Source organism: Schistocerca serialis, chromosome 1, assembly GCF_023864345.2.
Source record: "Schistocerca serialis cubense isolate TAMUIC-IGC-003099 chromosome 1, iqSchSeri2.2, whole genome shotgun sequence".
Taxonomy (NCBI): domain Eukaryota; kingdom Metazoa; phylum Arthropoda; class Insecta; order Orthoptera; family Acrididae; genus Schistocerca; species Schistocerca serialis.
The window spans coordinates 708305210-708332534 of NC_064638.1; the positions used below are offsets into that span (position 1 = coordinate 708305210).

At 42.7% G+C, this 27325-nt stretch overlaps 2 protein-coding genes and 1 non-coding gene across 4 annotated transcripts in view; 2 read left to right on the plus strand and 1 right to left on the minus strand.

Moving 5' to 3' along the window:
• LOC126481026 (vacuolar fusion protein CCZ1 homolog) overlaps window positions 1–7239 on the minus strand; it is a 50421-nt gene extending 43182 nt beyond the window's left edge. The window contains exons 1-6 of one of the 2 annotated variants that reach the window (XM_050104493.1): window positions 6972–7239; window positions 6794–6891; window positions 6606–6699; window positions 5758–5970; window positions 5167–5342; window positions 4946–5089 (exon numbers count right to left, since the gene is read on the minus strand). In XM_050104493.1, coding sequence (XP_049960450.1) covers window positions 4946–5089; window positions 5167–5342; window positions 5758–5970; window positions 6606–6699; window positions 6794–6891; window positions 6972–7046 — 800 coding nt within the window. In that variant the 5' untranslated portion in view covers window positions 7047–7239. Of the gene's footprint in view, window positions 1–4945; window positions 5090–5166; window positions 5343–5757; window positions 5971–6605; window positions 6707–6793; window positions 6892–6971 lie in introns of those variants that run through there. The other variant, XM_050104502.1, reaches the window with a different exon arrangement.
• LOC126481012 (uncharacterized) overlaps window positions 7232–27325 on the plus strand; it is a 513788-nt gene continuing 493694 nt past the window's right edge. Inside the window, exons 1-2 of the mRNA XM_050104472.1 lie at window positions 7232–7367; window positions 7722–7817. The gene's annotated coding sequence lies outside the window, so the exon portion shown is untranslated. The remainder of the gene's footprint in view (window positions 7368–7721; window positions 7818–27325) is intronic.
• Window positions 13786–13860, plus strand: Trnas-cga (transfer RNA serine (anticodon CGA)). Its single transcript has one exon. It is a non-coding gene; the product is annotated as a tRNA-Ser (tRNA).

Sequence of the window (27325 nt, forward strand, 5' to 3'; positions counted from 1 at the left end):
GTATTGGCTCCATGAGCACCCCCCGAGTACACACTATTTGGGATGCAACTGTGCAAATTTCAAGAAACCACTTTTATAAGTGGGAGCTTCTCTTTGAAGTCTGCATACAGATCCTTCAAATTCACTAAAACAAGGCGTTTCAGCTTGTGTTCTTTAACACCACATTCCGACATTCCGATCAGACAGGTACAAAGTCTTGCATCCCTGGACACAAACAACTATACTCATCATCTTCATCTTCATAAAATGTACAAACAGCATGTTGTACATTATCACATAAAGACTTATGACCACAGTGCATCACATCAGGCAAGATTCCTTGATTTTCCTTCAGTGCCCTGGCCTTCCAAACCTAATATTCTGACACCCCAAATTCCCTAGCACAATATGCAACTGCCCACTTCGAAAGAAAGAGACTGATAATCTTGATTTTTATTTCATAGGTAGCCGTTTTACATTTTTCTTTTAGCTGTTCAATAAGATTAGCAAAGTCAGTCTGGGTGAAAGTTGAAGGGATATGGTCCTCATCATTAGGTAATGTAATTTCGACACACTTTTCCAAGTGCTTATGAACAGCAGAGGAGATTTTCTTGTACTTCATTTTGCCATGTGAGACTTTTTTACTACTACCTAGATGTTGTTTTGTAAGTGGTGACACACTGAGAGCACTACTTGCCATATTCCCTGCAGATACAAATTTTTCAGTAGGCCAAAAACTGTCACTAGTATCTATTAAATATTCATTCTCTTGGTTACCCCTTATACTGGTGTCAATCATGCAATGACACTTTGAGCACAGAGATATGCCAGGTGTAAGATTAACATTACCGGAAAGCTGCCTACACATCTCTGTGGAAATAACTCTCAGATTTTTTTACCACAGTCTTGTGACGAGAGAATGAGTAACAACATTTGTGACCAGAAATGCGTGTAAAATTGTCCAGGTATACCTTCTCACGATGGTAATACAAAGTTTCCTCATCATCAATTTGTAATCCTGTACAAACAGCCAATAGGTGTTTTGTCTCATCTCTATAATCACACATATGTTTACACTTAATGATTCACTTCCATTCTGAACTGTAGTGTCATGCACACTCCTCATAGGATGATTCAATACTGTGCACAATGCAAGCACAGCTGTGGTTGAATGGTGGTGGTGAACCAATTAGAATTCCTGGGCTGGCAGAACTGTATTAAAGGTGATGTGTTCGGTTGCTGTCTGTACATAAAAGCAATAAATTAGGGATTACAGAAGTGTCCAATTCCACCCATCTGCTTTGATCCAGGGCGTCATCAATATGGTGCCTATGACGTCACTACGTACACACGGCAACAAACACGAAAATACATATAAATAAGACAATAACATCTCCCTCCAAAAATATAATCAAACAACCGAGACAACTGCAGGAAATTGAGGGTTTTAGGGTGAGGACAAATTAAACAGAACAGAAAAAAAACACATCACTAGCCCAAAACACACAAAATGCAAATAAAAAAAATACAACATTCTGCTATACCAACAAAAATCTGCAGGAATCACACTTCTCTTGACCTATATAGGTCAACCATTGCTGACAATACCAAAACACCAACACCTACAGCTAAAATTATGAAAATTGGAATCAGACATTTTCCTTGACCTATATAGGGCAACCAGAGCTGACAATACCAAAACATCAATACCTAAAACTAAAACAATGAAAATTGGAATCAGTCATTTCCCTTACTTATATAGGTCAGCCGCAACTACTGATACCAAAAAACCGATACATACACCTACAAAAAATAAAACCAAAACCACATTATCTCAAAAATCTAAACATCACACTTCGATACATAAATTAAAACACATTCAATACACCATAAATACACAAAACATCACAACTCAAGAAGAACAGACCTAAAAGCACGGACAATATGCCCTACTACATCTCTGACTGCAACATAGCAAGCACTGTTACATTTCATCGTCATATCCACACCCAACAACAGTAGCCACACAAAAAATGGGGCACTGCCAGCGACTTCACACATCCAACACCAAGGACGGACGGACGGACGGACGGACGGACACACACACACACACCACCACCACCACCACCACCACCACCACCACCACCACCACCACAGGGCAGCATCAAACAACAAGACGACATCTACAAACATTACAGTTCAAAGCAGACGGGTGGAATAGGCCACTTCCATTGACCCATAAATTATTATTACATGATATGTGGAATAATCGGGTCAACTGCCGAATGTTTGTGTCGCTCTGGCACAATATTTCGGCCACCTAACTCGTTGCCTTCTTCAGGTGCTACCTGAGACTGCCGTGTTGGAGGATCTTGTCCAGAGGGCGCTGGGTGCTCTCTTTGCCGTCCGCGTCCGCCTGGCGCTGCTTGTAATGTGTTGTCTCTTCCCCGGTGTTCCCTCGGATGTCCGCACCCGACTTGGGTGCCATCTGTGGCAGCTCTCCGAGATCAAGGTCACAGACAACCTAATAAACCGAGACAGCGGTTACCAACTCAGCTCGGCTTGGAGTCTGGCTCTGGAGCTTATCAGGGCTCAACGAAATGAATCAACAAACTCCTCAAGAAGTAGTAACACTGCAGGAGTAGCGCCAGGCAGGTGCGGACCGCGAACGCAACTCCCGACGCAGGATGGGCCTCTGACAGCCGCCACGACCGCAGATGATGGACGAGCCGAGCACGGATGACCGCCAGAGCACCAGGGAAGTGCCAACACCGCAGGATCAGCACCAGGTGGGCGCGGACCACGAATGGAGGGCCCAAAAAAGGACAGGCCTCAGAGAGCTGCCACAGATGGAGGCCAAGTCGGGCGCGTACGTCTGAGGGAGCACCGGGGAAGAAACAACACCTTACAAGCAGCGCCAGGAGGGCGCGGACCGCGATCAGAGCCCCCGATGCGAGACAGGCCTCAGACAGCTGCCACAACTGCAGATGGTGGACTAGGCGGGCGCGGACGTTCGTCGGAGCACCAGGGAAGTGCCAACACCTCGGGAGCAGCGCCAAGCGGGCGCGGACCACGAACGGAACGCCACATGCGGGTCCAGCCCCAGACAACTGCCACGACCACAGATGGTGGACGAGCTGGGCGCGGACGTCCGTGGGAGCACCAGGGAGGGGTAAAAACCTCAGGAGCAGCACCTGGTGGGCGCGGACCGCGAAAGGAACGCCCGACACAGGACAGGCCTCAGAGAGCTGCCACAGATGGCACCCAAGTAGGGCGCGGACATCCGAGGGAACACCGGGGAAGAGACAACACATTACAAGCAGCGCCAGGCGGGCGCGGACAGCAAAGAGAGCACCCAGTGCTCTCTGGGCATAAATACTGGACAAGATCCTCCAACACGGCAGTCTCAGGTAGCACCTGAAGAAGGCAATGAGTTACGTGGCCGAAATATTGTGCCAGAGCGACACAAACATCCGGCAGTAGACCCGATTATTCCACATGTCAAGATCTCGCCGGGAAAGCCTGAAGAGTTATTACTACATGCATCAGGCTCTCCACAAATGACGGATGGGACATTTGGAGTTAAGGAAATCAAAATAAAATGTTTTATGTACGAAAAAACGACTTTAATTAAAATATAACTTATAGAATTCAGTAATTCTTGAGCATGACTCAATGAAATGAAAGTCTTTCCTTACTATCACAAACCAATGCACGATTTTAGTGACAGATGGGGGGGAAAAAAAAAAGATTAATGCAAACGAACTTGGTGATGCCTACTAGTTTAGCAGTTTTCTAGGTATGCTTCTGAAAACATACTTAATAATGAATTGTTTGTCAATAACGTTGGGCAATCATTACAACAATGAACTGTTTGTCAATAATGATGTTAAATCATTGGAAACTTGACAACCTACTGTTTACTACTACCACCCACAAGTGTAACTTCTCTAAGATTATGGTGATAAACGAAAGGAAAAAAAAAAAAAGGTTGCAGAATGATTCTATTCTCTACATGTAACTGCAGTGCCTCAGGATTTGATTGAAACTATTCACAGTCATGACTGTCACATTTTTAACTTCCACTCATAGGCTCATTCACTCGTGGAATGCCTGGTATAATATGTGGTGTATCTGCATTAGACCATTGTTAAATGACTTACAATAAATGGGAGTCACACAAAGATATTTTGGGGGGTAATTAGACTTAGAAAGCAGCTACATAATGAAGCAATTTGCAGCATGCTGTAACCTTGCACATATTGCATTTGGGGAGGTCCCAAATACTGACTTTTGACAATTTCACAATTTGCAAAATCCAAAAAGTCAATGTGTGCATGCAAGTAACATAACCAAATTTGTTTTATGGATTCGGCCTTATCACCTCTCTACACACACACCAAATGATGTTCAGTACTATCATTCATACACGAGATAAAAAAATATTGGAAACTTGCAAAAATGTGATAACTTGTATAGCCGTTTGCCCATGTATTACTTCCAAACCATGGCCCATTGCAACACATCCTTGCTTTCTCCTACAAGTGAGAGGTGTTACCTTTCAAATGAGACCAACCTTTTGGCTGTATCTGATTTACTACAGGAGCTAGTATATCACACATGGCACATGGTGGCACCTTTTTTTTGGCCAAAAATTGTAACTTTGGGAGGGCCTGGCTCAGTCCGCCAGGGGATTCAAATTGCAATACCTGATATATGAACTTACTTTAGTGCAGATATTAACTGTACCAAATTTCACTAAAATCTGTAACCATGATGCAACCCCCATCTGATGATTTCCAATGGAATGGCCCATAAAGCCTGTTCATTTTGGATTTGTACTTGAGTAAATACAAAGTTTTGAAAATAGGCCCATCATTTAGAATAACCCTGTATATGGTGTGGTTTGCTCATTAATTGTACAGTACTTCCACACAGAAATTTACAAAATAAGAAGTCAACAAACCTTCCATAATGAGTAGTTGAAAACTGTGTTGCTGGATGTCGGGGCATAGATCCACCTTGCAACTCTGTCTCTAAGTGAGCTGGAAGAAGACTTGTTACTAGATACCTATAGACCACTTGCATATCACAAGGCTCTAATCCACTCCTGAAAAATTAGGGAATTATTTCCAAGATGTTAGGGTTTAAGGAAACAATTTATTTTCTATATGAATTAACACTTACCAGACTAGTTGGTCATTGTACAGGAAGGCTGTATATTTCACTTGTTGGAACATAGCCTCAATGAGGTTAACAAAACACTGCACTCTGAGGAATGTTTGTTTATCTAATGGAAGGAACTGAATTCCTTGAAATACATCCAGTATGTCACAATGGTTGAGCTTCAGTGTGAGGAGATACTGCAAAGATCAGATTTAATGCCACTAGGTATTCCTATATTTAATGTGATAGGAAAAATTCAGAAGCTCCCCCCCCCCCCCCCCAGATATAAAAATAATATATATCACTTGATCCAAAATTTTAAAGAAAAAAAAAGAGAGATAGACAGACACTGCATTATACATAATTCAATAAGGGGAGAGTGGGCTGGAAAAGGGCTCATTTGATTAAACTTAAAACCACAGAGCAATAAACACACATTTACTAATTAATGATTTAGATACCCAAGTACATTAAATACCAGGAATATTAATACCCTCAGTAAGTTTTCCAGTGCAATTTACATGTGTGTTGATTTGACAATACTCAGAACATTAGGAACATTGATTGTATCCATTACGTAATTCTACAGGCAACACAACAGTAAAATCTTACTCTTGAAAAGAAATTTTCCAGTTTCTGTTTCAAGTATCCAACATCTCCATCCTTACTATCAAGAATGGCTGTGAATGAGTTCTTGAACAAGCGAAACATCTGATATGACTGTTTTAACACAGCCAAATAGACAGTGTCTTGGACATCATCACTCTGATATTCCAAATACTCTGTATCATCTTTCGTCTTTGAGACGCAAGGAATGTTCACAGTCTGTAAATTAGAAATTTTATTTTGGAATCAGATCCAAACGAAGTAGTTAGCAATTGAAATAATCTTAAGAAAACATTGAGAACAGAGAGAGAGAGAGAGAGAGAGAGAGAGAGAGAGAGAGAGAGAGAGTGTGTGTGTGTGTGTGTGTGTGTGTGTGTGTAAATTCTAAATCGCAACAACTCTCCCCCACTTGAAAAAATGGTTTTCCACTCATATTGCTGTGTTTTGCTCTTAGAATGGCTTCATATTCACTGAGCTTGTAAAGCCACATGAAAAACAGTAAAACTATTGCCTAGCAGGGGCATTCCTACTGGCAAACAAATAATTTGTGTGTCCACTGTCTCCCAATGTGGCTAGATTGCTCTCAGTAAATTGGTAGGCTTGTGTAATTGTAATGTTTTGTTACTACTTTAAATAAACTCAATGGAAACCATCAAATAGTTACTAACCCATTCAGAAAAATAAATATATTTCGACTGGTAATAATATGGATTCTACATGTTATTCCCTATTGCATGTTTTAACTGATTAGAACTTTGTCTTTTTCTGTTGGTTACATGGCGAAACAACTGTGCTATGTTTTGACGGCACTTCGCCAATGAAATTTTACAATGCCAGACAAAAATCCTAATTACCATCACCATCCAAAAACCGCTCTCTGGTTCATAGTAAAGTTGCTTCGTCTTCTGTGTATGTAGTGAGTCACATGGTAGGTCTGGACTGAAAGTACTGCAATCATAAAAAGAAAAACAAACAAACAAAATGATCTGTTGACTACTGCTCCAAAAGTAATAGTTACTTGAATTGCATCCGATATACTTACTCGGTAAACTTAATTATTGCTTCACTAAGGCCAACATTTTTCATCTGAGTATCGACGTCTGTTTGCGGCGGGTAATAATACAATATATTTTTGAGTTCCTGCAACGAGAATATCAGTTTCCTCTTTATTAATTAAGATTTCCTGCAATTCTCATAAAAATAAGCGTCATGGGTCCTACCTCCCCTTCCTTCTGCCCATACGAAGAATTGTAAACATAGAAATTTTGGAGGTTAATTTCAGATTTAGTTGTCATTATTCCATTTTTCGACACAACTCTTGGTTAACGCCAGAAAAACATACTCCCGCAACTACTTCATAATAAATAAATTCTGTCTCAAAATTTGTACACACTGCATTTCCGCAATCTTTAACACGACCTCCTGCACCTGGTTCACAATGCAGTAAGCATCTCCGACATTCATTTCTATGTTATCTGTGGAGATGAAGTGCTGCCATCTGTTGTCGGCAGTAGACGACGAAACGACATGGAGGGTGCGAAGTGCGGTAGTTAAAAGTTTCAGAACGACGTTCTTTAGAACAGCGAACTTTATGAAGCATCACTGCATTCCCTCTGGTAAGACAACATTAGCAATAAACAATTTCAATAAACGCTTTTCTCCCCAGCAATTATAAAAATATCAGTTGCTATTTTAAACTGACGTGCGCGCTTCCGTATAACTTGCGACTTATTTCCACTCCTCTATTCTAAATTTATCGCAGTGAAAGAAAAAAAACTAACATAATTGTTGTTGTACACAAAGACGTTTCGTATCGTCACGAAAGATATTTAAACAATATTTCCACGCATCTTTCCATAAGAGCGCCGTAGCGCACACTTTAAAAACCGAATAGTGCGCACTATATTCCTGCCAGTTATAGAAAGTGATTATTAATTTTGTTTTACCAGGCGTTTCTTTTTCATTTTCAGTGAGATAACGAAAACGCTAGCCAGCGACCGTGGCATCAGTAGCAAACAAGGTTTTGCAGCTCGACGGTACCAGTTTTTCTGCACTTTCAATACTTCGTAAGTACTCGTTGTAAGCACTAATCACTTTAACTATAGACGGGCTTCGTTTTTCCAGCAGCCTTTTAGCGTAGTTTCGCAGGCATTACAAGCTGTTGAAATTAGAACAGATGCTAACTCTTTGTGCGGTTTCGTATTACTTGCAGCGCGTGGCGTCTAACGCGGACCACTGGTTTGGCTAAACTTGGAAGCGTTGGTCATCTTCGTAGCTCTCAGGCAGGAAATTCCATTGATGAACGTTGAATGTGAAATTAAAGTTAGCTTTCCATAGTCACTGACATAAATGCAGAATTCCCTTATTGTGCATGGAACAGAAAAGTAGAACGCTGTGTGGAATCCATCCATAAGTCGGCAGTTTATAGCCACGAAAGAAACGAGGTATTTTTATTCCTATTTACATTTCTAAATCTTATTGTCATCCTCGGTGTTAAGAGATTCGTATTTATAATGATCTGTTATTTGGGTTCTTTAATTCATAAAAGCAAAATGAGGAGTGTGGCGATAATGGCACAACGAATAGTAATTTATTTCTGTCTTAAATTTGAAGGTAGTATGCACCTCACCCCATAAAAATGTTTGAAAGCTTCTCATCCAGTGCTAAGGTGAAAGTAATACAGCACTTAACCACAAATACTGCCAGGTTTACTCCAGCACAGTTATGTGAAAAGTCGATCGTTTTTCAAGATTAGAAGTACACCTTTACAGTTATCACACTTTGCTTTTAGTTATTCATTCAATTTTATTTATTAATTTTTTAAGCATCCAGCGCCACCGGTGTCCTCTCGCACTCTCCAGCGTAGCATTGACGGAACACAAATATCCGATTCCAGTGAAAAAAGAAAAAAATACAAAGAACGCGGGGGTTCCTGTCTATAAAAGCGAGGGCGCTATATGAAATTTAATTACATCTCTCTAGGGCCAATTGAAGTTTCTATTTATTATTGATGTGCTCTCCTACATTTAGAAGTCGGTGTGTTTCAAACCGTTCGCTTTTAAATACTGTGATGGTAACATCAGATTTTTGCTTCAATCGAAATTCTTAAGCCTTTTTGTTCGTCGAACAGTATATCTTCATAACTAGAGGCTTTTGAACTCTGTATCGAGCAACTAATCGTGCGTATACGATGGAAAGCTGTAGTGACTTTTAAAGTAGAATCGTTGTTTAATACGATAATGTATAAATGGATGCTTCACATCACTGCTCGAAATGGTTCCTCAATCTTTAACTTTTTAAGTTAATTTTACGTGGCGTAAACACAGTATTTGTTTTTCATGCCTTATGCAAAGGGTATATACAGCTTATAATTGTCTGTTTCTTTTTTATTTCCTGAGTTTCAGAGAATCTGTGTTACACTGTCGTTTCTAACGTTTCTGTCTAGGTTGAGACCGTCTCAAAACACAAACACGACCATACTTAGCAACATAGGCTTCTACAGCCCGTCTTGTATAGAGACAAAAACCATTACTACTTTAGACGGTGTTGCGTTTTACGTTAAATAGATTATCAGATCAAAATATGTCAACGTAATGATATCCTATAGCAACAACGTACATTCCGAATTACAACGTTGCGACGTTACGAGCGATTAATGTAATGACATTGAAAACAGTCAGGAAATTGGAAGCAAATTAACTTTTCAAGAATGCGAGGAATACTTGGACAACAACGTTATGTGGAATTGAAACTTTGTAAAAAAATTGCATTCCCACATTTTGGTGTTGCAGCGAAATCTGAATGAGGAAACTAAGGTCAAACGTTCATTCATTGCAGTTGCGGGATGTGTTCGACTAGATACCATAAAACGGCCTCTAGACTGTCAACAATACTGCACAACATTGTGCAATATTATTGACGTTCACACTAGGCTGCTAAACACTATTGTCAATTGTAGCCTATTGTGCAAAAAAAAGTGGTTCGGAATGTTGGACGATGAATATGCTGCTACTGCGATGACTGCTCTACTTTGTAGCAGGGAGAAAAAAGGTGGATGGAAAATTAGTTCGAGGAATGTCAAAGTAGACTCACGGTAACTTACTGAGAGAACTGAGAGTGTACGAAAAAAAAAAAAGATTAGCGTAACTGTAGGTGTGTTAATGATCGATACATTACTAGAAATGGTTCTCGCTATACATTGTCATAACTTCTGCAGCCGCCCATGTCCTCATCACCAAAAAACAAAATAATACTTTGCGAGGCCCAGTTGCACTAAGTCAGCATTTATTACGCTACGATATCTTGCTACTGGCAGTTCTTTCGAAGACTTGAAACTTAAAAGTGCTGTTCGGCCTTACATTATTTGAGACATGGTTATGGAAACGTACCGTGCAACAATACGTGCGCTAAAGGATTATATTCGGGTGGTAATGTATGCACAGAGAAAAATATCTATATATACTCTTATTCACAATTTTACATTAATTAAATTTTTTGGAAGCATCTTCCTGCGCAGCCGTTCCTTATATTTTCTGAGGAACAAATCATATTCTTTATCATTCTATCACTTCCAAGTTTTTACTCATCTGCCCAAACCTTGCAATGCCGAATTTTACATTACGAGGACTCTAATAATAATGCTATTTTGTCTTGTTTCGAGCTCATTTCCCACATAACATTAGCGAATCGAACCTAACGTAATCTTTTTGGCTTGTGCAACACGCAAAAAGACTGTCAAGGATAGTGTCAATACTGCGCACAGACTACAGAATATTTCCATGAAGCGCAATATATATCCAAAGTTTTTGATGTTCTTGATATTATTGCGGAATCTCTAGGAAAGTTTAGGAGTGAGACGGTCAATATTACTGCGCATTCGGGAAATATTGTCAATATTATTGACCTTTTGGGGCCGCTTAAGAAAGGACTCTGTTGCCATGATTACAAAACAGACTGTCATACCTTCTTTTCGTAAACACTACTCATACGAAGGCCACTGCAACAGCCACTGAATTGTTTGATCTTTAATGCTACATGACGGCAAGGCCACTTAACTAGAAAAGTTTTGTTGAAAGAGATTTCAGTTTCTTTATTACAGTACAAGAGAAATGATTATGTTAGTCCAGACAATTTAAAAAGAAACGGAACAATAAAAAGCATTGAGTAGCTTAATGAAGTTTCCGGTACTTCTGCTGTGACTGTCAGATCGCTCATTGGTATGCAGAATTAAAGATATTCACTGTAAATGCTGAAATTGAAGATGATAGGCAAAGAGGAAACGACATATTTCTCCAACCCTAGTGTTAACAGATAAAAGGTTGTAACCATTTGCGAAACCCGTAATGGAATGATCACACGGGCTCTGTTGTAGGTAAAGTGGGTAGCAGACATCAGTTCATTGGTAAGCCACTGAGAAAATGGACTCAGTCTGCAACTGAGATTGCTTACGAAACGTGGTACCCACATGTGTGAGACCCGTACCAAACAGGAGTAGCAGGAGATACTGAACGTGCAGCACTGTTCGATTCACGGGAGAGTCTATTTACAAAGTTACAAGAACCAAAGGCAAGGAAGTATGGTGGGGTGACCAGTATAAAAGGCGGACCGATTACATTAAACGAAACAGACAAGGCAGCGTGATACGTCTTAAGAATTATGTCTTGGATGGTCACTTTAGCGCAAAAGGAGGTACCGTACCTGTCCTTGATGGTATCTGCTTCTGCAATGCCGGAAAACAGGGGCAAGGTCTTGACAAGTGATATGACAGGTAGTTCATCATTATAGGTGTAAATGATAGCAAATTTAGACCAAATGAAACACCCAGTCACCGTAAAGTGTGTCCAAACAGTCGCATTAATACGAGGGGCGTTTGAAAAGTCCGTGCAAAGTCCGAGAGGTGGCACCATCAGCTCGTATCAATGTCATGTTTAGTTAGTAGCATCTTTAGAAAGAACGCACACCAAGTTTCAGCCATATTGGTCTATTTCTTTGTATTTGGCATTCGTGTGAATCAAGGAAGTCGGTTGATTGTCAAAAAATGGACGAAAAAGAATTTCGTGTGGTGATTAAACATTACTTTATGAAAGGCAAAACGCCTGAGGAGACTAAAGAGAAGCTTGATAAACGTTAAGGTGACTCTGCACCTTCGATTAGAACAGTTTATAAGTGGTTTCAAAATGTTCGGAGTGGCCATATGGGCACAAGTGATGCTGACGCCCTGTGGAGGTTACGACTCCATAAATCATTGATAAAATCCATGATATGGTGATGGAAGACAGAAGAGTTAAGGTGCCTAAGATTGCTAGTGCTGTGGGCATCTCGAATGAACGGCTACATAATATTTTGCATAAACATTTCGGTATGAGAAAGCTCTCTGCAAGATGGGTTCCGCGATTGCTCACGCTTGACCACAAACGGAATCCAGTGAAGTGTTGCAACGATTGTTTACAGCTGTTCAGGAGGAATCTGCAGGACTTTAAGCGTCGTTTCGTCACTGTGGATGAAACATGGATACATTACTATACTCCTGAGACCAAACAACAATCTAAACAATGGGTTACCAAGGGAGAATCTGCACCAAAAAAGGCGAAGACCATTCCTTCGGCCGGAAAGTTTGTGGCGACTGTATTTTTGGATTCGCAAGGGATAATCCTCATCGACTATCTGGAAAAGGGTAGAACTATTACAGGTGCATATTATTCATCGTTACTGGACCGTTTGAAAAACCGAGCTGCAAGGAAAACGCCGGCGATTGGACTGCAAAAAAGTCCTTTTCCATCACGACAATGCACCAGCACACACCTCAGCCTTGTGGTCGCAAAATTCATGGAAATAGGATTCCAACTCGTTTCACATCCCCCCTATTCTGCTGATTTGGCTCCCTTGGAGTACTATTTGTTCCCCAATTTGAAGAAATTGCTGGTGGGACAAAGATTTTATTCAAACGAGGGGGCGATTGCAGCAATTAATAGCTATTTTGCAGACTTGGACATTTCCTATTATTCGGAAGGGATCAACAAATCAGAACAGCGTTGGACGAAGTGTATAAGTCTAAAAGGAGACTATGTCGAAAAATAAAAAGGTTTACCCTAAACACGTAAGTAGTTTTTATTTTTGCACGAACTTTTCAATCTTGCACCATTTGCCGCAATTCGGCAAAAGGCTTTGGAGAACGAGTAATTTCCTGCTTCATCATGTCCCATACGTGTTCATTTGGTAAAAAAAAAAAAAATCTGTTGATCTTGCTTGGCAGGGCAGTTGTTGTACGCTAGGAAGAGCACGTTCGGTCGCAGCAGCCATGACATCCACTGTCCTGCTGAAAAAGCACGTCACCGTCCTGTCGAAGAACTGGCAGTAGCACGGCGATAACGACCTGTGCGATGTAGCGGGCACTGGTTACTCTACTCTACAGGAGCACTATATGTGACAGCGTCATGTAATTGTGGCCCCAATACCACGAAGCCTGGGGCGGGACTTGTGTGTTTTGGGTAACGTGCTCCCAGATTTTTTCTGTGGCTGATGTTCGATCGGCCACTACTGCTCTCACAATGCGTCGATCTCGATATGCGTCCGTGCTGTGCGGACGCCCAGAACCTGGTCTGCAGGTGGGTGAATGTTCCATAGACCACTGCTGAAAATAGCGACGCACCACCAATACATTGTGCAGCGAGCCCTCGGTACGTCCACCCAGCTTGCCGCAGGCCCATAGTGGCCCACTGTTCAAATGGCTGAAGTCGTTCAACAGGTGCACATATGAAACTTCCTGGCAGTTTAAAACTGTGTGCCGGACCGAGACTCGAACTCGGGACCTTTGCCTTTCGCGGGCAAGTGATCTACCGATTGAGCTACCCAAGCACGACTCACGTCCCGTCCTCACAGCTTTAATTCCGCCAGTACCTCGTCTCCTACCTTCCAAACTTCACAGAAGCTCTCCTGCGAACCTTGCAGAACTAGCACTCCTGGAAGAAAGGAAGTTTGGAAGGTAGGAGACGAAGTACTGGCGGAATTAAGGCTGTGAGGACGGAGCGTGAGTCGTGCTTGGATAGCTCAGTCGGTAGAGCACTTGCCCGCGAAAGGCAAAGGTCCCGAGTTCGAGTCTCGGTCCGGCACACAGTTTTAATCTGCCAGGGAGTTTCATATCAGAGCACACTCCGCTGTAGAGTGAACATTTCATTCTAGAAACACCCCCGGGCTGTGGCTAAGCCATGTCTCTGCAATATCCTTTCTTCCAGGAGTACTAGTTCTGCAAGGTTAAAAAAAAAGAAAAAAAAGGATTCAAATGGTTCTGAGCACTATGGGACTTAACTTCTGAGGCCATCAGTCCCCTAGAACTTAGAACTAGTTAAACCTAACTAACCTAAGGTCGTCACACACATCCATGCCCGAGACAGGATTCGAACCTGCGACCATAGCGGTCACGCGGTTCCAGACGTAGCGCCTAGAACCGCTCGGCCACTCCGGCCGGCTCTGCAAGGTTCGCAGGAGAGCTTCTGTGAAGTTTGGAAGGTAGGAGACGAGGTACTGGCAGAAGTAAAGCTGTGAGGACGGGGCGTGAGCCGTGCTCGGGTAGCTCAGTCGGTAGAGCACTTGCCCGCGAAAGGGAAAGGTCCCGAGTTCGAGTCTCGGTCCGGTACACAGTTTTAATCTGCCAGGAAGTTTCATATCAACGCACACTCCGCTGTAAAGTGAAAATTTCATTCTAGGAGCACATACTTGGTGGCGGGGGGGGGGGGGGGGGGGGGGAATTGTTGCACCTTAGAATGAATGTTGCAAACACTGTTCACCTCTCAACTCAGCACAGCTACTGCTTGCGGAGTCAGTACACAGACAGGTCTCCAGAGCGCCATCTGATCATCGATGACCGTGATAAATGAATCAGCAACATACAATCCCTCAGTATGGACGTGTACCCTAGCGACACTGAACACAGTCCGTGAGCGTGTTGCATTTTTTCCCGGCAGTGTTGACTTCAGTCTAGTCTCCGAATTGTTATACGTAAGCGCTTCAAAATGGAGAGCGTGACGCGTTTTTCCATTTTTTATTTACCTCAATACGACTCACTTTATTCTTTGGCTATTATAGCGCCGAATGAATGGGAAGACTTTGGTGTTAAGTACGTTAATACAGCCACTGATTCTGCCGTGAAAGCCGGCCGCGGTGGTCTCGCGGTTCTAGGCGCGCAGTCCGGAACCGTGCGACTTGCTACGGTCGCAGGTTCGAATCCTGCCTCGGGCATGGATGTATGTGATGTCTTTAGGTTAGTTAGGTTTCAGTAGTTCTAAGTTCTAGGGGACTGATGACCACAGCAGTTGAGTCCCATAGTGCTCAGAGCCATTTGAACCATTTCTGCCGTGAAAAGAGTGTGCGTACGGATATATAAATAAAACATCCGACTGTGGATGAGAATTGCGCTTCTTAGCATTCACGCGGACTATAGTGCAGGACGTGATTCGTACTCTCTGTTCGGAAGAGACGACGTTCGCTATAGAAGGCAGTCACTTCCGTCAGACTCATAGCTGTTGCTGTTGTTAGGTGGAATGATGTAAAACACACAAACCACAGCCTGATGCCAGGTTTGAAAGAAAACATGTCGGTTAGTCAACGAATCCATATGTCTCTGGCTTCCTTCAGTGCGTTAAATAGTTTATGTAACTGGTACGAGGAATGTACAGTCGATGTGTAGGCCTCCTTTACTTATAGTAAAAATTACAATACTTTCTCAGATATGAACCATGGGCGAGCAAGCAGTGGGGTGGATTATATAAGACACCAAGCGCGACTCATTGAGTAACAGATGCCGGAGAGAAGCAGAAATAGCGAAATGTTCGACGAAAACGATAGTAACGTACGGTGAACTCCAAGGACGCGTAGTAGGACCTCAGATCTCAATATGCATGAAATATTTAACAAACAGTGCCAGTAGCACTACCACATTGTTCACTGACCGTACTGTTGGCTACAGAAAATGCAGAGATATACTTGGACAAAATTTCTAACTTATTAAAGGGTAGCTCTTTTTAAATGTGGGTAAATGCAAAATAGTGCCTATAAGAAAGAGAAAGAACCCTACAGTTTTCCCTTACAAGATTAGTGATGAACTGGAGCACGCCAAACCGAATAAATATTTGAAGTAACACTGTGAAGCGATAGTAGTAGTGAAAGCGACTGGAAGACTTAGTTTCGCAGGGAAGTGATGGGTGCATATGTTAAGGAAATCGTACGCAAGACGTTAGTGGGACCAGTTCTTGAGTATTGCTCCGACGTTTAGACTACATATCAACGAGGCACGACAGCAGAATTCGCAAGAATTCTGATACGTGCTGCTACGATTGTAACAAGGTGACATAGTGAATGTATCTGACATTGTCAGAATAAAAGAAAACGATCGTAAGTAGATAATAAAATAACGGGCACACCTAGGTAAAGACTCTTTGGTTACTTGCTTTAGGGTAATTAATGGGAGAAACGTTTTTGTTCGCCAAATTTTTGTGTCGTTGTATTCCAGATTAGCTCTATAGAGCTAAGATCAAAACAGTACATTCCTTATGTTTTAAAACTGCATCTGCTTTAAAAACAGACTTTGGTTTATTATAAAGCACAATTTATAAAATCTCATTCCTTGTTCAGCTCGGTTCAAAGCTGATTTTGCTCTGAATGAGCTATTCAGTTATATCATTTTTGCGAGTTTGAGAAGTTAGGGTTTTATTTGTGTGAAGACTGTGATACGGCGTATTGGCGTATTATCAAGAACAAGAATACTACCAGCCTGGATATTAGGAATCAGTTTGTCTTCTAACTATTTGTGATAGTTTGCCTCATTTCTACCTTCGTGATAACCTTTGGATTTAGATTTACAATCAGAAATGAACTCTGTTTCTTCTAGGAAACCCATTGCTCCTCCAGCGTGAGCCATAGCTCTTTGGCCTGCACTGCTGTTTGTCATTACACCCGCAACTCCATGATATCAGCACTTTTTCACGGTACAACACTTGTGCACCCACGCTTGGTCCGCGTATACCACTGGTTTATTTGGGCGCTTTTCATTATTTCTAATTGCTTTCACGTATTCTACACGCTTTGCAAGATTGTCGGAATGTCCTGTTAGGATCAGAATTTTCCTACACTGTTTGTTCTTCTCTCTTGAAAATGTATCTCAGTTTTCGAAAATATAAGAAGCTTTTTCAGTGTTGGGATTTACTTCTTCTGCTCACAGTACTCCAAAAATTTTCTTCAAGTTCGTGCTTTATGGAAGTCATCTACAGAAACTACTTTTCTATGACGCCATTGTCTTTTGGCATTTTAATCTCTTCCCCCTTTTCTTTCGTTTTCTTACATTCTTTTGAAATTTATTTAGCTGTTATTTCTGACATCCCTACCATTTTTGCCGCCCACAAGATTGCTTTCTGTAGTTCAGTAATGTTTCACAAGTTACGCATTATTTCTGTTGTATTAATACTACACTGTCCTCAACAAGGATATGTTCTAATTTACAAAAAGGTCCTGAAAGCAGAAGAAACTATAAACGCCAAAGCAAATCAGCAAAAAGTCAATGTTACCTCAACTTGTAAAGTCGCAGCCGTGGACGTGACGAGACTCCTCAGTCCCAATCATATTTTATGTTGTAACTGGGTTTTACGAGGGCACTGTATTGATATTTCATCTAAATTAATGTTGTTATGTACAAAGGTAGTAGTGATGAAGAGTAGGCTGAAGTTCAAGACATTAGTCAGGAAGAATCAATACGCAAAGAAGTGGGATACGGTAGTACTAAGGAATAACGAGATACGTTTGAAGTTCTCTAACGCTATAGATACAGCAATAAGGAATAGCGCAGTAGGCAGTACAGTTGAAGAGGAATGGACATCTCTAAAAAGGGCCATCACAGAAGTTGGGAAGGAAAGCATAGGTACAAAGAAGGTAGCTGCGAAGAAACCATGGGTAACAGAAGAAATACTTCAGTTGATTGATGAAAGGAGGAAGTACAAACATGTTCCGGGAAAATCAGGAATACAGAAATACAAGTCGCTGAGGAATGAAATAAACAGAAGTGCAGGGAAGCTAAGACGAAATGGCTCCAGGAAAAATGTGAAGACATCGAAAAAGATATGATTGTCGGAAGGACAGACTCAGTATACAGGAAAGTCAAAACAACCTTTGGTGACATTAAAAGCAACGGTGGTAACATTAAGAGTGCAACGGGAATTCCACTGTTAAATGCAGAGGAGAGAGCAGATAGGTGGAAAGAATACATTGAAAGCCTCTATGAGGGTGAAGATTTGTCTGATGTGATAGAAGAAGAAACAGGAGTCGATTTAGAAGAGATAGGGGATCCAGTATTAGAATCGGAATTTAAAAGAGCTTTGGAGGACTTATGATCAAATAAGGCAGAAGGGATAGATAACATTCCATCAGAATTTCTAAAATCATTGGGGGAAGTGGCAACAAAACGACTATTCACGTTGGTGTGTAGAATGTATGAGTCTGGCGACATACCATCTGACTTTCGGAAAAGCATCATCCACACAATTCCGAAGACGGCAAGAGCTGACAAGTGCGAGAATTATCGCACAATGAGCTTAACAGCTCATGCATCGAAGCTGCTTACAAGAATAATATACAGAAGAATGGAAAAGAAAATTGAGAATGCACTAGGTGACGATCAGTTTGGCTTTAGGAAAAGTAAAGGGACGAGAGAGGTAATTCTGACGTTTCACCTATAATGGAAGCAAGGCTAAAGAAAAATCAAGACACTTTCATAGGATTTGTCGACCTGGAAAAAGCGTTCGACAATATAAAATGGTGCAAGCTGTTCGAGATTCTGAAAAAAGTAGGGGTAAGCTATAGGGAGAGACGGGTCATATACAATATGTACAACAACCAAGAGAGAATAATAAGAGTGGACGATCAAGAACGAAGTGCTCGTATTAAGAAGGGTGTAAGACATGGCTGTAGCCTTTCGCCCCTACTCTTCAATCTGTACATCGAGGAAGCAATGATGGAAATAAAAGAAAGGTTCAGGAGTGGAATTAAAATACAAGGTGAAAGGATATCAATGATACGATTCGCTGATGACATTGCTATCCTGAGTGAAAGTGAAGAAGAATTAAACGATCTGCTGAACGGAATGAACAGTCTAATGAGTACACAGTATGGTTTGAGAGTAAATCCGAGAAAGACGAAGGTAATGAGAAGTAGTAGAAATGAGAACAGCGAGAAACTTAACATCAGGATTGATGGTGATGAAGTCAATGAAGTTAAGGAATTTTGCTTCCTAGGCAGTAAAATAACCAATGACGGACGGAGCAAGGAGGACATGAAAAGCAGACTCGCTATGGCAAAAAAGGCATTTCTGGCCAAGAGAAGTCTACTAATATCAAATACCGGCCTTAATTTGAGGAAGAAATTTCTGAGGATGTACGTCTGGAGTACAGCACTGTATGGTAGTGAAACATGGACTGTGGGAAAACCGGAACAGAAGAGAATCGAAGCATTTGAGATGTGGTGCTATAGACGAATGTTGAAAATTAGGTGGACTGATAAGGTAAGGAATGAGGAGGTTCTACGCAGAATCGGAGAGGAAAGGAATATGTGGAAAACACTGATAAGGAGAAGGGACAGGATGATAGGGCATCTGCTAAGACATGAGGGAATGACTTCCATGGTACTAGAGGGAGCTGTAGAGGGCAAAAACTGTAGAGGAAGACAGAGATTGGAATACGTCAAGCAAATAATTGAGGACGTAGGTTGCAAGTGCTACTCTGAGATGAAGAGGTTAGCACAGGAAAGGAATTTGTGGCGGGCCGCATCAAACCAGTCAGTAGATTGATGACCAAAAAAAAAAAAAAAAAAAAAAAGAAAATGTACAAAGGTAACCAGATAAAAATTATCATTCACCTTAGTTCACATAAAAATCTTACTTTTACTTACGTGACCATGCAGAGTTGTACCATGCACTAAGCATCCAATTGCAGTTCGATTATACACATTTCAGGCTTATACAGAGGCTTCGCAATGCCGTGCAGTCAGTACTGACTTCCAGCGTAGGAAGCACAAACTCTATGGAACGGGACCGTTAGGCCCCTACAGGGTTAACGGGCTGTTGAGTTACATACTTCTACTCCGCCGGGACTCCTAAGTCCAGCCAGCAAATGAAGGATTAAAACACTGAACTTGGAGCTGGGAGGAGCGAAGTTAAAATCCCCGTCCTCTTTTCATCCTCATTAATTTCTCCACGTTTTCCCCAAACCACTTGAGATGAACGCGAGGGAGTCCCTCAAGTAAGGCCGTAACAAGTTTCCTTCCCCATTCTTCTCCTGCCCGAGCTCGTGTTCTGTCTTCAATAACTACGACGTCTACAGAATGTTACGCTGGAACCCTCTTTTCTCTCGTTCAGTTGCTTCACTCGCAGGAATGCATTAAAATAAGAATAGTTGGGCACTTGAAGAAAGACGCCTACTACCACATCAAAACTTGCGTTGAAAATTATACGAACTGACGTCAAAGGAGAACTAATGAACATTCTTCATGGTGCCTAAATTACAGACGAGTTAGGACAGTCGTATTTTTCCGCATCTAGAAGAACCGAAATTCCAAAATAGCAAACCGTTCTTTGCACTGAGTATACCTTACTTTACTGAAAGTTTGGGTAATGCAATGTCTTTTGAAGAGTCATGACAGTACCCTGTTTGCAATGACTGGAGTAAGCTGAAGTTCTTGCTACTTTTCCGGTTTTTAATGAGATGGAAATGAAAAACTTTAAGAAGCAACATATGAAGGGCGTTCAATAACAGATTTTTCTGAAAGCAGGTTGGTTTTATTCAGCATTCCGATTCATATTATTCCCCACTCTTTTGGCTACAAAACCCTATTTTTCAACATAATCTCCGTTCAATGCGACGGCCTTACGCCACCTTACTGGGAGACTTGTATGACCGCATGGTACCACTCTACCGGTCAACGTCGGAGCCAACGTCTTGCTGCATCAAAAACATCCGCATCACCCACGTACTGCTTCCCGCGGAGTGCATCCTTCGCTGGGCCAAACAGATGAAGTCTACGGGATACTGGCTGTAAGGTGGCTGAGGAAGAACAGGCCAATGAAGTTCGTGAGCTCCTCTCGTGTGCGCAGACGGGTGTGGGGCCTTGCGCTGTCATGGAGAAGGAGAAGTTCGTTTGCATTTTTTATGGCGACGAACACGCTTAAGTCGTTTCTTCAATTTCCCAAGGGTAGCACAATACTTTTCAGAGTTCATCGTTGCACAATAAGGGAAGACATCAAACAGAATAACCCCTTCAGAGTCCCAGAAGACCGTCGTCATATCTTTACCGACTGTGGGTGAGGCTTTGAACTTTTTCTTCGGAGGAGATATAATGTGGCGCCACTCGATGGATTCGGAGTGATACACACATGTTTCATTGCCTGTGGTGACGTTCGACAAAAAACTGTCACGGTCAGCCTCGTAAAGCGCAAGCAATTCCGCACAGATGGTCTTTCGTTGCTCTTCATGGTCTTCTGTTATGCTGCGAGGAGTCCAGCGGGACCACACCTTTAAGTACACTAACTGGTGGACGAATGAGTCAGCACAGTCAAACAGAAACGTCCAATTGAGCAGCGAGATGTTTAAGTGTGATCCTTCGATCCCCTCGAATGAGAGAGTCCACACGTTTCAACATTGCAGATGTGTGCGGTCGGCCGGCACGCGCGCGATCGGATAGGTCTGCGTGACGTTGTTGCGAAGATGACGGACGCCTCGCTCAACGACTCACGGTATTTCTTCTACTCACTGCCAGGTCTCCGTAGACATTTTGCAAGCACCTATGAATATCTACGATGCACTGGTTTTCCACCAAAAGAAACTTAATGAAACCTTTCTGCTTGGAATGCTACGTTACAGGGGCCATTTTGAGGGCTACGTATAGCGCCGACATGAAACTATAGGAGCTGAAGCGGGACTATACCACGATGTCACACAACAAATTCCGCATGTTTTCAATTGAAATTAGCTGAGAACAAATGTGTTGCATTACTTATTGTACACCCTTGTAGTGTACTTATTGGATGTTTCAAGCTGGCCGTGTTGGCCGAGCGGTTCTAGGTGCTACAGTCTGGAACCGCGCGACCGCTACGGTCGCAGGTTCGAATCCTGGCCGGGCATGGATGTGTATGATGTCTTTAGGTTAGTTAGGTTTAAGTAGTTCTACGTTCTAGGGGACTGATGACCTCAGAAGTTAAGTCCCATAGTGCTCAGAGCAATTTGAACCATTTTTGAATGTTTCCTTCAGCTTTTGTAAATCATTCGTGGAAAAGTTACAAACAACGATGAAGAACCTCGGTGTGAATGATCGTCAACAACAAAAGTGATACCTGTGTAGAAGGTGCTAAGGTTGCCGACGATCGCTGTTTAATTGCTGTGCGGTTCCTAACAAAGTGAACTTCAGTACACGATCACACTTTCTTACTTCATTGTAAAAAATTAACCTCTTATCAGAACAGGCGCTGTGAAACCAATTTACATATAGAAGTTGACACTTAGGATTGTAACATTGAAGCTTACAAAATATTATTTAACCAAAATAAAAGACAGTTGTTTAAACACAAAGCTAACGGCTGCGATTCACGATTTCGCATCTGAATCTGCATTTTTAGTGCAAATGGGTCATTGCCGTGTTTCGGCGATCTGCCTTGCTGCCATCATTGATCTTGCGAAACATTGAAGTGATGGGACTTGTTGGCACTCTCAGCCAACTCGTGATGAATTCGCCAGAGGCGTTATACGAATAAAGAGGCTTGCGCTCTAAGAGAACCGAAATTGGATGTTACCACGTTATGGCACTCAATCCTCTTGGTCTTAAGTGTTGTTTCATTCTGAAGACAAGCTCAGAATGACTCTGGTTTCGAATTACACTGCACAGCACTCCGTCGTCAGGCCACAAGTGGCCCATCGGGACCATCCGACCGCCGTGTCATCCTCAGATGAGGATGCGGATAGGAGGGGCGTGTGGTCAGCACACCGCTCTCCTGGTCGTTATGATGGTTTCCTTTGACCAGAGCCGCTACTATTCGGTCGAGTAGCTCCTCAGTTGGCATCACGAGGCTGAGTGCACCCCGAAAAACGGCAACAGCACATGGCGACCCGGATGGTCACCCACCCAAGTGCCGGCCACGCCCGACAGCGCTTAACTTCGGTGATCTGACGGGAACCGGCGTTACATCTGCGGCAAGGCCGATGGCGAATTACACTGCTGAGAAAAAAAAAAAAATGATACGTGCAGCCACCTCAAGGACTGCGGTCAGTGGCACCAGGGTACAACATATGCATAATGAGAGATTTTGGTGTTAATGATTCGTTTGTCACGAAAATTGGCAATCAGAGGGCGCTCAGAATGCCTGCCTGTGCACCCTGTGTTTTGACTCTGCAGGCAGTGTTTGCAACATTCATTTTGGGGTACCCCACCGACGAGTACGTACTACTGATGAACAGCTTCAGCCATACGAACAGGAGCATTGGGGCCTGCGGGAAGCTCGATGGACGTATCGGTGGATTGTTGCACGTCACAATGCATGGGCAGTTTGTCGCTGCTTTCAGCAGTGGTCTGTGGAACATTCCCACACTAGTAGACCAGGTTCTGGACATCCGTGTGGTACAGGCGTACGTGAAGATCGACGCGTTGTGCGAGCAGCGCATGTCGATTGAACATCATACAGCGACGAAAGCCGGGCACGTGTGGCACTTGCTGTGTCATCAGAGAGCACTGGGAACAATCTGCTTGCAGTAGGATTAAGGTCACACACGTGTGCTTCTGGCCAGGTTACCGCTGGCACCACGGCAGCGCCATGCATGGCTTATCTGGTATCGTGAAGGAGTTGACTGAAGAGTGTAGTGTGCACTAGAAGTCCCGTCCGAGGCTACATGGTGTGTGTATGTGGGGGCGGGAGGAGGGGAGGGGGGAGAGAGCGGTCAGTTACAACTTACCATAATATTTGGTATATTTGCAGGGTAAAGTAACCAGTGCTATCGACAGGGGATGTCAAATTGACTCCATATTATTAGATTTCCAGAAGGCTTTCGACACCGTTCCTCACAAGCGTCTTCTAACCTAACTGCGTGCCTATGGAATATCGCCTCAATTGTGCGACAGGATTCGTGATTTCCTGTCAGAAAGGTCACAGTCATCGAGTAAAACAGAAGTAATATCCGGCGTTCCCCAAGGAAGTGTTATAGGCCCTCTCTTGTTCCTGATCTATATTAACGACTTAGGAGACAATCTGAGTAGCCGTCTTAGATTGGTTGCAGATGATGCTTTCATTTACCGTCTTTTAAAGTCATCAGATGATCAAAACGACTTGCAAAATGATTCAGATAATATATCTGTATGGTGCGAAAAGTGGCAGCTGTCCCTGAATAAAGAAAAGTGTGAAGTTATTCACATGAGCACTAAAAGAAATCGGCTAAATTTCGATTACGCGGTAAGTCACACAAATCTGAGGGCTGTAAATTCAACTAAATACTTACGGATTACAATTATAAATAACCTAAATTGGAATGATCACTAGATAATATTGTGGGTAGACTGCGATTCATTGGCAGAACACTTAGAAGGTGCAACAGGTCTACCAAAGAGACTGCTTACACTACGCTTGTCCGCCCTATTGTGGGGTATTGCTGTGCGGTGTGGGATCCGCGTCAGGTGGGACTGACGGATGGCATCGAAAAAGTACAAAGAAGTGCAGCTCGTTTTGTATTATCGCGAAATAGGGGAGATAGTGTCACAGACATGATACGTGAATTGGAGTGACAATCATTAAAACAAAGGCGTTTTTCGTTGCGACGGGATCTTCTCGTGAAATTTCGATCACCAGTTTTCTCCTCCGATTGCGAAAACATTCTGTTGGCACCCACCTACAAAGGGAGAAATGATCATCACGATAAAATAAGAGAAATCAGGGCTCGCACAGAAAAATTTAAGTGCTCTTTTTTCACGCGTGCCGTTCGGGAGTGGAATGGTAGAGAGACAGCATGAAGGTGTTCATTGAACCCTCTGCCAGGCACTTTATTGTGAATACAAAAGGAACCACGTAGATGTAGATGCCCGCTACATTGCAGACGCCATTATCCCCGAGCTATTGCCATTTCTTCGACAGGACGGTGACAGGCTTTTCCAGCAGGACACTGCACGTCCACGTACGACTGCTACGGCGGCACGTACAACTGCCCTGGTCAGTAAGTTCACCAGGGCTCTCACGAATTGAATGCATATGGGGCATGATGAAGGAACTTGCTCTTTCCGCAGAGTCTGAGAGAACCATTGCCGAAATGCAGCAAGAGGTGCAAGATGCTTGGGCAATCTATCACTGGATACCATTCGGCACCTTCATTGTTTGCCGCCGGAAGGTGTGGTGAGGAGGGGGGGGGGGGGGGAGAGATACGCTGTGTGTTGGTGCGACTGTTTAGATACCCCTTACTATGACAAGCGTGTTGGCAGTGTAATATAAAAGTAAGAAAAATTTTAAAAAATGTTCAAATGTTTGTGAAATCTTATGGGACTTAACTGCTAAGGTCATCAGTCCCTAAGCTCACACACTAGTTAACCTAAATTATCCTAAGGACAAACACACACACCCATGCCCGAGGGAGGACTCGAACCTCCTATGGAATCAGCCGCACAGTCCATGACTGCAGCGCCTAAGACCGCTCGGCTAATCCCGCGCGACAAGAAAATTTTTAGAAAAAAGCTGTGAGTAATTCTCAGAAACGCATTACTGGAATTGTTCCAAAGATATAAAGAATGCTAACGTTACTGCATAGCCAGGAGAGAAGAATGCGTTGGTTAGTTTTTTGTTAATAAATTTTGAACTGATCAACGCTTATGGATATGAAATAATTGAACGCGATGCTCTTGAAGTCAGTATCTTTCGTGAATTAAATATAAAAAATGTAAAACCTACCTTCATTGACCCTAATGTCAGCTTCTTCTTTGCGTCACTTCTCCGATTCTGACTGCAGAATAGTTCGCACTCTTGAGCCGTACTAAAATCAGTCTTGCTAGCTTGTCGCTCGACACCTGGAAACAGCTGAACGAAATCCTTTGATCACAAACCAAAAGGAGTGGCACAGTGCTTAGCACACTGGACTCAGATTCAGGAGGAAACGGTTCATGTCAGATTCAGGTTTTCCATAGGCTCCCTAAATGTCTTCAGCAAGATGCCGGGATGGTAAAAGCGGCTGATTTCTTCCTCCAGTTCGAGCTAGGGCTCTAACGACCTCGTCTTCTATGGTTATGTAAATTCTAATCTTTCTTCTTTCATAGACCACAGTGTATACTGTTCCTGACTGTTTAGCTTTATTGAAACTCTTGGAAAGCATTCAAATTGAAGGAGAAATTATATTGTGTTGGAGATGCACACTAGCTTTGGGAAACAAATACAAAAAGAGAAAGACAATAAAAGTGGCTTCTTTTCACAGGACGTTTGATGTATTTTAGAGAAAAAAAGTGAGTCTTCTTACAGGTTTTCTGGTGAAAGTGAGAACAGTTAAGCACATGATGTTGTTTCATGAAAATATTGTATGGCCTGATAAAGTGAAATGTCTGTATGGAAAGACACTAGTCTATTGGAACTGTCTGAGTCGAAGTATGCTCAGAATGTAATGTCAGCTTATTGTTTTGTGGTATTTCTCTGCAAAAGAATGATACGTATTGCAAAAAGTTATAACTGGTATACTCCAATAGCACAGCGCGCGACGCAAAACGTGCGATATAAGAAGGTTGACGTAACACTGTGCGTTTTACCGAGTGCAGAAAAGTTGTATCCTATGACCATAACATTACATAATTAGTCACGATTGAGACCAATTTTTGTGTCTCTGTGTTCGTCGTCGAATATGAGGAGTCTAGGAATCCTGCGTACTCGGTTCGCTAGACAAACAATGCAAACTAACCTTATTAATGAGTTTTATTCCAAAAGGATAGGATCACAATACTTAACTTTGACAATTACACAGATGTGTCGCAAGCAAAGGGCGACATGCAAAATAAGCAATGTTCTTCAGTACAAACAATCCTAAGCCGCTGCTATATAGATAGTACAAGCAAAGTAACAAGTGTCGATGCTACTATAGATCTTGCTAATCGTGAATCCACTTTTCAACTGGCCCGTGACCAGTCGGTCGCGGCGCTTATGCCCTCTTTACATAGGGGCCGCTACTGTCGCGTTGTCGTCCTGGAGAGGGGTCTGTCAGCGTGTGATTGGCTAACGTCTTCTCACAGTCATCTCTTCTCTATCGTTCCCGACTGGCGTGCCGGCGCTTGGCTTTACACCGTAACACCAATCATTTCATACAAACAACTGGGTCTAAAAACTAGCATATATTTGAAATGGAAATATCACACGGGCTCCCCACCTCTGGCCGTAATATCGGCCTTGATACGCCTGGACATTGAGTCAAACAGAGCTTGGATGGCGTGTACAGTTACAGCTGCCCATGCAGCTTCAACGCGAGAGTAGTGACTGGCGTATTGTGACGAGCCAGTTGCTCGGCCACCATTGACCAGACGTTTTCAATTGGTGAGCGATCTG